Source organism: Leptodactylus fuscus, chromosome 5, assembly GCF_031893055.1.
Source record: "Leptodactylus fuscus isolate aLepFus1 chromosome 5, aLepFus1.hap2, whole genome shotgun sequence".
NCBI classification, from domain to species: Eukaryota; Metazoa; Chordata; class Amphibia; order Anura; family Leptodactylidae; genus Leptodactylus; species Leptodactylus fuscus.
In genome coordinates this window covers 29,807,347-29,822,312 of record NC_134269.1, presented here as the reverse complement: position 1 = coordinate 29,822,312, position 14,966 = coordinate 29,807,347, and the positions used below count along the sequence as shown (strand labels likewise).

Below are 14,966 nucleotides of genomic sequence, written 5' to 3'. Positions count from 1 at the left end.
GGGAAGTAGAAGTGATGCCAGCCCATCCAATCTTCTCTATTCTTACCTTCTATAGGACCATACATTATCCTATCCTATGCCCGGCCGCCATTGTCCTATGTGGATGTAGCGCAGCCCTGTCCACCATAACCGTAATAGTATACTATGGCACCTCTAGAGATAAGCCTGGTATAACGCTAATGGTCCGTATACTACTAGTATGTCATGGGAGATCATCAGATGTCTGGAGAGAATCTACAGATATAGCAGAGCTGAGTGTGCTCTTTCATCGGCGCCTGCATTACATGTACATTAGGAGTTAATATAATGCAGTCGGCTTACCTGCAGTCCTATGTAAAGTCATATATTGTGATAAGAGCCTGGTCATGGACTATAGGCTTGTATATGACGCCACCAGATATATAATATATAGCAGAGTACCATAAATGCCAAATGTTGTGCCGCCTCGGCCTGCAGGCCCGTGGTAAGAGACGGAGTATACGGACAGGTGTAGCACCTTGCTGGCAAGTGAGGGGTTAACAGAATGGTGCTATAGGAGGGGGTGCTGGGATTCACAGACATGTTCATAAATCAGAGTCTCGCACGAGAGAGTCGCAAAAATATAGAGTACCAAATAATAGCCTATCAAAAGAGCGTTAATATCCAGGAGTGAGAAGAAAGAGACAGCGCTGCCTGGGGAGAGAAAGGGAGCGGACTGGTGATGGAGAGACAGTGGACTGTGGAGACTAGGAGAGCCGGCTGGTACAGGAGAGACAGCTGAGAGCGAAAGCAGTCTAATATACAAGAGGCAGCTGACTGGGGAGAGAGAGAGAGCAGTATAATACAAAAGAGACAGGTTAATATGGAGAGAAGGAGAGCAGTCTAATATATAAGAGACAGCTAAGTGGAGAGAGAGGGAGAACAGTCTAATATAAAAGAGATAGTGGACAGTGGAGATTATGAGAGAAGATGATACCGGAGAGACAGCTGAGTGAGGAGAGAGGGAGAGCAGTCTAATATATAAGAGACGGGTTAATATGGAGAGAAGAAGAGCAGTTTATTATAGAAGAGACAGTGGACTGTGGAGAGATGGGGAGCAGTCTAATATATATGGAGCAGTTGACTAGGGAGAGGACACCAGTCTAATATAGAAGAGACAGGTGACTCTACAGGAGAGACAGCTTAGTGAGGGAGACCAGTATGGTATAGAACAGACAGTGGACTGAGGAGACAATGAGAGCAGTCTATTATAGAGGAGACAAGAAGTCTAATATAGAAGAGACAGATGACTGTAGAGAAGAGACCAGTCAAATCTAGAAGAGACAGGTGAATGTGGAGATGATAGCAGTCTAGCAGCTGGCTGTAAAGAGATGAGACATGTCTCACATAGAAGAGACAGTTCTAGGAGAAATCAGAACAGTCTCCTATATACAGTTTTGTATTTTTTTATTTTTTTTTTGTATATCTGACCCAGACTCATTCCGTCTGACTTGGGCGCATATATATATATATATATATATATATATATATATATATATATATATATATATATATATTTATATATATATTCTATCCAGTCCAGCTATACTGTATATACATGTACATTTGCAGACAGAGTAATACGAGGAGGCTGACTGACTGCTATATAAGCTTTATGACCTATATCATATAACAGTCCTTTACATAGTTCAGGATACAATATTACTTCTCACCGTCTGACTTCCATCTTGTGACAAATAAGACTCACTACTATATATATATGATTTATTTATGCCCTGTATATAGGTAGACGTAGTGCACCTAAGAGCATATCCTGCTAGTGAGTACCGTTCCCTATCCCTATGCCACATTAAGGGACTATTCCCTCCGCCGTATAGAGATATCCCAGTTATATAAGTCTGAACCCTACATGGAAAGTTCTACAACTTTCTGATACACTTGTACAGTATGAGTTTAGTTAAGTGTCAGCATTATGGCGCCCTGACCGGTCTGCCATATTACCAGAGGACCCTCGGCTACAACAGGGCTCCAAAACCAGCAGAAGACAATCCAATATGGAGGTAACTTTAGAGCCCATCACTTATGTCTATGGTCTATTTCTTTATGGGATGATTCACAAATACCCTATTACATTATATAGGGGACGTCCCCTATATACAATGCTAACAAGCGGTCGAGCATATGCTCTATATAGACGTTCAATATCCTCTATAAGGAACCAAATCCAACATTGTCATAGACCTTATGTTCTGTATGCAACTTTTTACATGTGTATACCTCTGACGCCTATAGTTCTGTATACCCGACACGTTTTGTAACTGCCCTCTTCCATATATACTATCTATCCGCTCCTGTCCATATCTCGCACAGTGTTTACTCACACACCTCATACTCCTCACACCTCTTTTTATTTCCCTCCCTCACGGTATTTATCACGCCGCTGACACGATCAATACTTTTAATCTAGAGCTAAATTTATTAACTATGGAAGACAGGAGGGGAGATAAATGTGACCCCTGCCTCTCGCTCTCACATACCACAACTTCACTAACTTAAGGGGGTCACTAAGTTTATATGACGGGTCATTATCTGCCATGGCGGTCTCCTACATGTGACTAGACGTTATAAGCGTTGGCTACAAGTCCATACATATGGATGGGTTAATGTAGTCGCTGTCACAAATTTGGTCCCCGAGGACTTATCTTGTGGGCCTCAGAGTTGGGAATATTTGTTCATAGGGGTGACAAACGGGACAATATCGAGGGTCCTCATTTCTTATGGGTTTTTGATAAATACATTGTATTAAAATTATCTGTTGACTGTGAACCTACTCCACCAGCCCTGACCTTACCCTATACATGTCTACCCATCTGTCTGATACCTTAATGTTATGCAATAGAGCCTATAACCCCCCAGGTCAGCTGTAACCTACACCAGGACTAGAGGTAGTGACCTCGTGGTCCCCTGCAAGTCCAGATCACTCTATAGGGGTAAAGGGAACTCAAAGCCAAACTGGCTAGGTGACACACTATGATGCACGGTATTATTCTAATATGGAGTCTGATAACAACTAGTGATATTATGTTGACACTGTATGGGAGTATTATTTATGGCACTCTATGGTAGTTTTATATAGCATCTGTATAGAGGTATTATTCAATAAAACTGTATGCGCAATTATTGACACACTGTATGGTGACATTATATGGACACTGAACATACAGTATATAGTGGAAAAAAGTATTATGTGCAAACACTACATTTCGGTACTGTACAGAGATCCTATTTAAGCCATTTGGCAGTATTATTTTATGCATGCAGCCTTTGAAATAATACGATGGGGGAAAAAAAGTCTAAGAATGTTGAGTGGGAAACCTACGTGTGAAATGTGACCAAACCGAGTTATATGCAAAACATTTATACATACGGTAGTAGAGCAATAAAATATAACCGCTGATAAGACACAAATACACACACTGTAGTACTGACTGGTGTGTGCCAAAAAAACAAACACTAGGCCTAATGATCATAAAACCAGCGTAAGCCATAAAGTAGGAACAAGTGACCTTAGTGGTCTAAGCCCCATCTGCAAGGAGAGATGCCTTCAAACAGCGAGGAACCGGTACAGAAGACAGAACAGGCGGAATCCCTGCAGAATAAAGGGTCAAGGTGGATGTGCAAGAAGTACCCAGATAGAATGAGAGAAGCGGATGTGGAGAAGGGATTGTGTAGATAAGAAGTATGATGAAACAGATGGGATCTGTGCAGAATGGAAAGGCAGGAGATGTGCAGAAAGCAAGGACAGGGGAGGTAGTAGCTATGTAGAAAGCAAGGACAGGGGAGGCAGGGCAAGCTGCAGAAAATGGAGAACAGCGCAGGCAGGACCTGTGCAGAAAACAAGTTCAGAGCAGGCAGGAGGTGTCTAGAAAGGAAGCACAGAGCAGGCAGAAGGTGTATGGGCAGGCATGGAATCAATAAGATAGGAGGTAGGATGGATATATCTATAAAACAAGGCAGGAAAAAAACATACAAGGCTGGCATTAGTGGTATAGATAGAGGTGACAGGACCGGCACAACACAGGGACATGGCAGGCTTGGGTTTACAACCAGCTTACAAGAGGCGTCTAGACATTTGCAAGGACAATGTGAATTAGATGAAAATATAAATGTTTGGTTTCTATAAAATGTCCGGACACAACCAGGGTTCACATAGAGAACTTTGCACTGTGACGCGTTTCGCTAGATGTGTATACAGTAGAAATTAAGCATCTAGCCCCATACTAGCCAAAACTAGCAGCTGCCCAGAAAGTGGCTTATCTCCGCTGAGAACAATGAGATTGGGCATATTGAATCCAACATGTTCTACTCTTCTGTTCCCCGCAGTCTGCTGTCAGAGAGTTGGGATACCCCCGTGCACAACAGGTAGTGAAGTTTAGCTGACAGTCCTAATATGTATTGGGCTTGGGTTAGGATTGTTCACACAGAGGAATTTGGGTACAATTTTGAATCAGATTCATTTTAATGGGAGGCCTGAGAACCGGAAAAATGTTGCCTGGCTGGCATGGAGTCAATGCAGATTTGAACAAGCGGAAAAAATCAGTTTCAGAATCTCTAAAGCAGACTTTCTACAAATTCTGCTGCATGATCTTAGCCTTCGCCTACCTTGGTTGGAATCTGTCCCCCATTGTCTTCATTAGGACTCAGTGGCGGATGCTTCTTTTTCAGGATACCCATGGCATTAGCATGGACTTGTCATTTTGGCACGCCATGCAAACTTATGTCTGAAGCCCAGTAATCAAAATTTTGTGGCCACGCCCCCTCTTGACTGGAACCACCCCCCATTTCTAGGCTAAAAACTGGTAAGGGAACTGGGGCATAAGACTGCTTCAAAACCCTCTTCACTATCTGACATGTGAGCAGCCCCCTTAAAGAGGACCTTTTACCACCACCACCCATTCTGGTTCTTAGCATTTTTTAATAGTCTCCACTTCACTGATTCCAGCGCAGTTGGAATTCTCTCTCTAGCCCCCACCATTCCTGAGCAACAAGCGCAGGTAGTTTTGGTGCCTGATGTGTTATTTAAATTCTGTAATGTCAGAAGGGCGGTGTCAGGCAGGGGGTGTGATTCAGAGCACCAATCAGAGGCAGCCAATGTCAGAGCAGCCTTGTCTGCTCCTCCCTGACCCCGCCCTCCTGACAGTACAGAGCCTAACTAGCATATCAGGCACCAAAACTATCAGCATTGATTGCTCAGGAATGGTGGAGGTTAGAGAAAAAATTCCAACTGTGCCAGAATCATTGGAGTGGAGCCTATTAAATCTAAAGAACTGGACTTGTTGGAGGTGGTGAAAGGTCTTCTTTAAATTGCTAACTTCAAGGAGTTTCTAGGAGGTTGCAGTTCTCTGCAGGCTACGTGAGGCTGGTATATGACTCTGAGCGCTGTTCAGCACCGCAGGATGAATATAATGACTGTGTTTTGTCACCAGTGGTTTTCCCCAGAGAACTAAAGTATGAAATCATAAAGAGGGATTGTGTGTCTGGGCACCGGGCTTCTTAAACTAGAAGGACTTTAAGACAGAGATGAATCCTTGTTTGGTGAAGTAGCCGGCAAGTATTTTGCCTTGTCAGTGACAGAAAAGCCTATTCATATTTAGCAGTTTTGGGACTGTTTTATGAGATTTTTTTTACTTCACCTTTGTAATGTTACAGCTGTTGTTTTTACTGCAGAATTTCAACAAGAAACAAGCGGAAAGTTTTTTGCTTTCAAAATTCTTTGACAATACATTTCTTACTGCTAGTCAAATCTATACATAGAGACATATACAAAAACATAAAAAAAAATTAAGAAAATTCTGGCTGCCCCATCCAGCACTATCAGAAGCCTATTCTGCCTACAGTAACTGTGTAGCAACTGAAAAATGAAATATTAGTTTTACAACTGAAATACCCCCCCCCCCCCCGCCCCTCAAAAAAAAAATGTCAAAAATATAATCATATAAGTGGAGAGTTCCTGTCTGCTGATGGCCTGGGAAGGATGGAAGGATGGGAGGATGGGAGGATGGAAGGATGGGAGGATGGGAGGATGGAAGGATGGGAGGATGGAAGGATGGGAGGATGGGAGGATGGAAGGATGGGAGGATGGAAGGATGGAAGGATGAGAGGATGGAAGGATGGGAGGATGGAAGGATGGAAAGATGGGAGGATGGAAGGATGGAAAGATGAGAGGATGGGAAGATGGGAGGATGGGAGGATGGAAGGATGGAAGGATGAGAGGATGGAAGGATGGGAGGATGGAAGGATGAGAGGATGGAAGGATGGAAGGATGGAAGGATGGGAGGATGGAAGGATGGAAAGATGGGAGGATGGAAGGATGGAAAGATGAGAGGATGGGAAGATGGGAGGATGGAAGGATGGGAGGATGGGAGGATGGAAGGATGGGAGGATGGAAGGATGGGAGGATGGGAGGATGGAAGGATGGAAAGATGGGAGGATGGAAGGATGGAAGGATGGGAGGATGGAAGGATGGAAGGATGGAAGGATGGAAAGATGGAAGGTGTGTGGATTGGTTTTGTCTCCTGAGCTGGGACTCTCTGATATCCATGTTGTGCTTTTACCCGGGGAGATTCCTTGGTCTGGGGGTCATGAATTATTTTAGACATCTGTGTAATTTAGGGGTCTAGTCTGGGGTCTGGATTAATTTAACCTTCTGGGCTGGAGTATGATACATTTTGGAATCGAGTCTGTCTTCTGATTAATTTAGTGATCTAGTCTGGTAGTCCCACTAATTTAAGGATTTGTTCTGGAGTCTAATTAATTTAGGGGTCTAATCTGGGGGGTCTGACTAATTTAGGGGTCTAGTCTTGCAGTCTTCCTAAGTTAGGGGTCTGACTAATTTAGGGGTCTAGTCTGGGGGTCTGACTAACTTATGGGTCTAGCCTGGGGGTCTGACTAATTTAAGGGTCTAGTCTGGTGGTCCCACTAATTTAAGGATTTCGTCTGGAGTCTGATGAATTTAGGGGTCTAGTCTTGGAGTATGACTAAGTTAGCGGTCTGGGCTGGGGTCTGATAAATTTAGGATCTAGTCTAGGGGTCTACTCTGGGAGTCTGACTCTTTTAGGGGTTTGGTCTGGGATCTAGTCTAGGGGTCTGATGTCTAATTTAGGGGTCTTGTCTGGGCTCTGAATTATTTTAGACATCTGTGCATGTGCAATTTAGCGGTCTAGTCTGGGGGTCTGATTGATTTAGGGGTCTTGTCTGGACTCCAAATTAGACATCTTTGTATGTGTAATTTAGGGGTCTAGTCTGGGGTCTGGATTATATTAACCTTCTGGGCTGGAGTCTCATTCATTTAGTAATCTGTTCTAAAGTCTGATTAATTTAGTGATCTAGTCTGGAGGTCTGACTAATTTAGGGGTCTGATTATTTCAAGGGTCTAGTTTGGAGGTCCAAATTTATTTAGGAGATTGAGTTGAATCTGATTAGTTTCGGGTTTTGTTCTGGGGTCGGAATTAATTTAGGGGTCACAGACAGGCCATAAATTCCAAATTCCTGGACAACCCCTTTCAGATAGTGGTCTGGTCTGCAGTCTGAATTGAAAATGATTAATTTTGGGGCTTGTTTTTGGGTCAGAACTAATTTGATGGTCTGGCGACGCATTCTTTTTGAGGTTGATCCTGGCATCTGAGGTCTTGGATAAAATTGTGGGGTCTAGTGGTCTGAATTTATTGGGGGAGGGGTTAATTAATTGTAAGGACTGGTAAGAGATATAGATTTATTTAGGGGCGTATTGTATAAGTGAGTGTTTATGTATATGTGTGTGCATGTGTATGTGTGTGCATGTATATGTGTGTATGTGTGTCTGTGTATGCATGTATATGTGTGTGTGCATGTATATGTGTATGTATATGTGTATATTCTCCAAGTATCCCGTCCAGTATGAGTTCAATGTATGAATATAGGTAAAAATAGAGGTACGGTGTGTGTGTGGCCACGCGAGTAGCCTGCAGTCTATCTGAGGAGTGCTGAGAGTCGTTCCGATTGAGCAGGGAAGGACGTGGCCATTCCTCCCCCGACACGGCGCACTTTTGCTAATTTATGAGGAGCTCTGTGTCTTTCCAAAGCAACACATTGATTTTTCTTATAACTTAAACAATGATCCCATTTATATCAGTGATGGCCCCGTCCTCTTTACAATGCCTGGCGCACACTTTCTAATGATTTTTTGTTTATTCCTGATCCATTACATGGGTCCTCGTACAGTAAAACAAACTATTGATTTGCATTTATAATCAAAAGGGTCAATTCATTTATCTAATTCTCATTAATCCCATCTTACGATGTCATTGTACGCTGAAGTATGCGCCTGAAATGGGAGGAAAAGGCTCCACATATTATTTCCCAATGGCAAGGGATGTAGAGAAAAAAAAAGTCAATATCTGCCAAAAACAGTGCCACCCCTGTCGAATGGTTGCATATGGTATTACAGCTCGGCTCAAATTAAGCGAGTGGGGTTGAGTTGCAATACCACACATGACCTGCAAACAGATGTGGTGCTGTTTAAGGGGAAATAGGCCATGATTTTCTAAATCTGGACATATTTTTTTGTACTAGGCAGCTCTATCCTGTACATGGACATAGGATAGGCCGACTATGGCTCAGTTTGCACCGTGGGATGCTCTGCATTGTCTGCATGGCACCATATTATAGACTATAATGGGGTCCGTTGGGTATCTGTTATTTTCTCCCTGATGAAAATTCAGACTTATGGGACTTTTCCATTTGTGATTTCAGACAGATTCTGCACTGTGCAGACTCTGACACAAATGTGAACATAGCCCTATTTTGTTACAGTCAATCATATGACGATATAATTATTAGAAATGCTACATGATGGGTGAGGGCCAAGAAGCTACAAGTTACACCCATGGATAGGTCACAATGACGCTCTTCCAGGTGACATTTGTACCAGATCTTACCTTACTGCTATGCCCCGTAATCTGTGCTATGTGCAATATTCTCATTACCCGTAGATAAGGAAATCTGGCCTTAGGGCCACTTAACAGGTTAGTAATGAGAAAACCTGGAGCCGATAAGGACACCATGACCAGGAGGATTCATATCACTCAGGTAGAGCCGTATATCTTCATTACTGTCACATTCCAGCTCACAATCTCACAACTTTCACACCCAAAACCTAGATGCTGTGATTGGATACTGCGGGAGATGGAGAAAGGTCGGGAAGGAGCCTGTAAAGGGCTATGGACACCTTTGCATGTATTTTTTAATGGTTAATTTGCTTCTTAAAGGAACATTTCTACCTCAATGCCTCAAACAGTCCCTTATGTGCAGTTATGAAAATTTTTCAATGACTTCACATTTTTTCATCGATCTCTGCATATTCTTCTTGGTCCATCATTTTCAGTGACAGAGGTGGCTGGAGTCAGACCCCCTCAATCTTAAATTCTTGGCCATTGGTATAAATACTTGAAGGTATCCTCTATCCATAGGATGGAGCTTGTACACTGCCACTCCATTCTTCTCTATGGCTCTTCCAGAGATACGTGAGGACAGCATTCAGCTATCCCTGGCACTCTTATAGGAAATGAACGGAGCAGCAGTGCACATGCTCAACTCATCATTGCATCAAAACAGGAGAACGATAACCCCCTCCTCATGATCAGTGGGGGTCCCGGAAGCTGAACCCCCCCCACAGATCTCCTACCCTATGGATAAGGAATAACTTAAAAGCTTGGGCCAAACACTTTAAGAGATCCACTGCACACAGTATTATCCCCCATAGTGGCCCCTGAACACCGTATTATGCCCCATAGTGGCCCCTGCACACAGTATTATGCCCATAGTGACCCCTGCACACAGTATTATGCCCCATAGTGGCCCCTGCACACAGTATTATGCCCCATAGTGGTTCCTGCACACAGTATTATACCCCATAGTGACCCCTGCACACAGTATTATCCCCCATAGTGGCCCCTGAACACCATATTATGCCCCATAGTGGCCCCTGCACACAGTATTATGTCCCATAGTGGCCCCTGCACACAGTATTATGTCCCATAGTGGCCCCTGCACAAAGTATTATCCCCCATAGTGGCCCCTGCACACAGTATTATGCCACATAGTGGCCCCTGCACACAGTATTATGCCCCATAGTGGCCCCTGCACACAGGATTATGTCCCATAGTGGCCGCTGCACACAGTATTATGTCACATAGTGGCCCCTGCACACTGTATTATTCCCCAACAATGGGATCCTAAGGGATCACATAGACTATAATGGGGTCCGTTGGGTATCTGTTATTTTCTCCCTGATGAAAATTCAGACTTATGGGACTTTTTCATTTGTGAATTTCAGACAGATTCTGCACTGTGCAGGGGCCGCTATGGGGAACAATACTGTGTGCAGGGGCCACTATAGGGCATAATACTGTGTGCAGGGGCCAATATGGGGCATAATAGTGCATGCAGGGGCCACTATGGGGCATAATAATGTTTACAGGGGCCACTATGGGGCATAATACTGTGTGCAGGGGCCACTACGGGGGATAATACTGTGTGCAGGGGCCACTATAGGACATAACACTGTGTGCAGGGGCCAATATGGGGCGTAATAGTGCGTGCAGGGGCCACTATGGGGCATAATACTGTGTGCAGGGGCCACTACAGGGAATAATACTGTGTGCCGGGGCCACTACAGGGCATAATATTGTGTGCAGGGGCCACTATGGGGTACAATACTGTGTGCAGGGGCCACTATGGGGGATAATACTGTGTGCAGGGGCCACTATGGGGCATAATACTGTGTGCAGGGGCCACTATGGGGCATAATACTGTGTGCAGGGGCCACTACGGGGCATAATACTGTGTGCAGGGGCCACTACGGGGCATAATACTGTGTGCAGGGGCCACTATGGGACATAATACTGTGTGCAGGGGCCACTATGGGGGATAATACTGTGTACAGGGGCCACTATGGAGTATAATACTGTGTGCAGGGGCCACTATGGAGTATAATACTGTGTGCAGGGGCCACTATGGAGTATAATACTGTGTGCAGGGGCCACTATGGAGTATAATACTGTGTGCAGGGGCCACTATGGAGTATAATACTGTGTGCAGGGGCCACTATGGAGTATAATACTGTGTGCAGGGGTGACTATGGGACATAATACTGTGTACAGGGGTCACTATGGGGCATAATACTGTGTGCAGGGGGTCACTATGGGGCATAATACTGTGTGCAGGGGCCACTATGGGGGATAATACTGTGTGCAGGGGCCACTATGGGGGATAATACTGTGTACAGGGGCCACTATGGGGCATTATACTGTCTGGATGCCACTTCGGGACATTATAGTGTGTGTAAATGGGGTGTTATACTGTGTGGGGGCCGTGAAAGGCAGCGATATGCTGTGTGGGGGCCGCAAGTCAAAAGTTTGCTGGGGGGCCCAGTCTTTGCTAGTTACGTGACTGCCTAGGTCAACCTATACTCTGGACTCTTCATGATCTCCCCCCTATACTACATAACCTGTATGCGGCCTGCAATACCGGCACTATTGGGAGTGACCTGACAACAAGTACTGCTGGTAGCTTACAGTAAGTACCGTACTACAAATACCAGGGGGACATGCCCCGCTCTGCTGGCACTTTTACTGTATGTAACCTGTTTTACAACGGCGGACACCATTAGAATAAATAGGGTCTGCCAGTGTCCGTGTCCGTTTTAGTGATCCGTCTCTATTTCGTTCGGGTCCCGCAGCAAACCCGAGTGACGGAGACCACGGCTAGTGTGAACCTGGTGTCAGTCAGTAAATCTCATATACAAGATCTAGTAGAGGCAGCAGCATCCGGCATCAGTCACTGACCAGGTATAATAGTGGAGATGGAGAAACAGGTAATACTGCCCCCTAGTGGAAATTTGTGAAATTTGGCCCAAACGCTTTATAACGTGGAAATTTATCATATCAAAAGGGAGGATTTGAGCTTTAGAACTACAGGGAGTCATTAAGGATTATTCACTCCTATAAGCAAAAATCCCCATCCCTAATATCCTACATATCTTCATATCTGCTTTAGGGAAAGCTGGGTGACAGTTAATATGGCGGCATTCATAGATTACATGTAGCGTTTCACCAAGTTTTAGGGTCAATATGGGAATATGGAGCATTCAGCTTAGATTGTAGTGAAGTTGTGAGACATAACCAAGCAATGGGGGAAAAAACTAAAAAAGTGAAAATGTAATCTCTGTGCGCCACCATGTGGTCCTCTGCAGTATTGCATGGTCTCATTGCTTTTCTTAAAGGGAATTTGTCAGGGTGTTGGGAGTTTAGTGTACCATATTACCTGTTATAAAGTGATCCAGGCCCAGATTTCTTAAAAAAAAAAGAATCCCTTATACTTCCCTAGAGATGAGTTTCATCGGACTCATCTCTGGTTCTCCCAGCTCCTGCAGCTAGCGGAGTACACGTTGGCTTCAGTGCACATGCGCCAGACCTCCGGCACATGCGCAGTGACACCGGCTGTAAGTCTTTAGCTTGACTGAAGAACTGCGCAGGCATTGGGAGAACCAGAGATGAGTCCGATGAAACTCATCTCCAGGGAGGTATAAGGGATTCATTTTTTTGTGGGACACTAAACCGCAGGTCTATAAAGACCGGACAGGTTCCCTTTAATCTAGCTTGTTGTATGATATTAGAAAAACATTTCTGCTTCCAGAAAGAGCTCCACCCCTGGCTGATAGGCAGGGTCTGGAACTGCACCTATAGAAAGCAGCTATTTTTTTTCTAATGGCATACAACTTCTAAAGCTGACTATAGGATTAGGCCACCAATATCAGATCAGTAGGGCTCTGACATCTGGCCCCCCGACGGATCAGCTGATATGGGCAGTCAAAGCTATAGGAACTATACAGTGTACAGAGCCAAAAGCAAACAGCTCTGTTCTCTGTGTAGCGGCCATTTCTCACCACTGTAAGGGAGCTGAGCTGCTCTAACACGGTACAAGGATATCACTAGGATTTGGCCATAGCACAACCCATGCAATTGCATCTGCCCCCGGAGATTGGGGTACATGTACCTGCGGCGGTGTGCGTACCACAGGCTGAAGACCACTGGTCTAGGGTGACAATGTCGTGGACACATTCTTATAGACAGTACTCACTGTGAAGCGCTCTGCCTGGGTGAAGTCTTTGTCTATGAAGGTCTGGACACAGTTATACGGAGACATCTCATCACTCTGAATCAGCCGCCTGCAAAGTCACAGCCATATTTAGTATATTGTTCACATACACAACACAGATAATACAATAACTGGAACATATTCAGGATAACGGATGTAACCTCGCTCTACTTACTTGTCTCTCATATTGGAAAGAACTTCATGGGTGTACAGAATTCAGTGGGCTCAACTGCAAAACTTTTGTGGGACCCATCCCCCCATCTATGAGCCTCTGAGCCTCGACAAGCTTACAAGTCTGTAGGATAACGTTCATCTTATAAAATACTGCTACAACATGGGATATATAGGGTTATATGATAGATAGAGAGAAGCTAAGTTCTGTGATATATAGGGTTAGCTTCTCTCTATCATATAACCCTATATATCACAGAGCTCAGCTTCTCTCCTCTATCATATAACCCTATATATCACAGAGCTCAGCTTCTCTCCCTCTATCATACACTCACCGGCCACTTTATTAGGTACACCATGCTAGTAACGGGTTGGACCCCCTTTTGCCTTCAGAACTGCCTCAATTCTTCGTGGCATAGATACAACAAGGTGCTGGAAGCATTCCTCAGAGATTTTGGTCCATATTGACATGATGGCATCACACAGTTGCCGCAAATTTGTCGGCTGCACATCCATGATGCGAATCTCCCGTTCCACCACATCCCAAAGATGCTCTATTGGATTGAGATCTGGTGACTGTGGAGGCCATTGGAGTACAGTGAACTCATTGTCATGTTCAAGAAACCAGTCTGAGATGATTCCAGCTTTATGACATGGCATTGCATTATCCTGCTGAAAGTCGCCATCAGATGTTGGGTACATTGTGGTCATAAAGGGATGGACATGGTCAGCAACAATACTCAGGTAGGCTTTGGCGTTGCAACGATGCTCAATTGGTACCAAGGGGCCCAAAGAGTGCCAAGAAAATATTCCCCACACCATGACACCACCACCACCAGCCTGAACCGTTGATACAAGGCAGGATGGATCCATGCTTTCATGTTGTTGACACCAAATTCTGACCCTACCATCCGAATGTCGCAGCAGAAATCGAGACTCATCAGACCAGGCAACGTTTTTCCAATCTTCAATTGTCCAATTTCGATGAGCTTGTGCAAATTGTAGCCTCAGTTTCCTGTTCTTAGCTGAAAGGAGTGGCACCCGGTGTGGTCTTCTGCTGCTGTAGCCCATCTGCCTCAAAGTTCGACGTACTGTGCGTTCAGAGATGCTCTTCTGGCTACCTTGCTTGTAACGGGTGGCTATTTGAGTCACTGTTGCCTTTCTATCAGCTCGAACCAGTCTGGCCATTCTCCTCTGACCTCTGGCATCAACAACGCATTTCCGCCCACAGAACTGCCGCTCACTGGATGTTTTTTCTTTTTCGGACCATTCTCTGTAAACCCTAGAGATGGTTGTGCGTGAAAATCCCAGTAGATCAGCAGTTTCTGAAATACTCAGACCAGCCCTTCTGGCACCAACAACCATGCCACGTTCAAAGGCACTCAAATCACCTTTCTTCCCCATACTGATGCTCGGTTTGAACTGCAGGAGATTGTCTTGACCATGTCTACATGCCTAAATGCACTGAGTTGCCGCCATGTGATTGGCTGATTAGAAATTAAGTGTTAACGAGCAGTTGGACAGGTGTACCTAATAAAGTGGCCGGTGAGTGTATAACCCTATATATCACAGAGCTCAGCTTCTCTCCTCTATCATATAACACTATATATCACCGAGCTCAG

General features: G+C 44.7%; 1 protein-coding gene across 1 annotated transcript in view; it reads right to left on the bottom strand.

Annotated features, from left to right (window-relative positions):
* Positions 1 to 14,966, bottom strand: part of LOC142202555 (inositol polyphosphate-5-phosphatase A-like) — a 38,722-nt gene that overhangs the window by 10,142 nt on the left and 13,614 nt on the right. Inside the window, exon 4 of the mRNA XM_075272724.1 lies at positions 13,156 to 13,243. Coding sequence (XP_075128825.1) covers positions 13,156 to 13,243 — 88 coding nt within the window. The remainder of the gene's footprint in view (positions 1 to 13,155; positions 13,244 to 14,966) is intronic.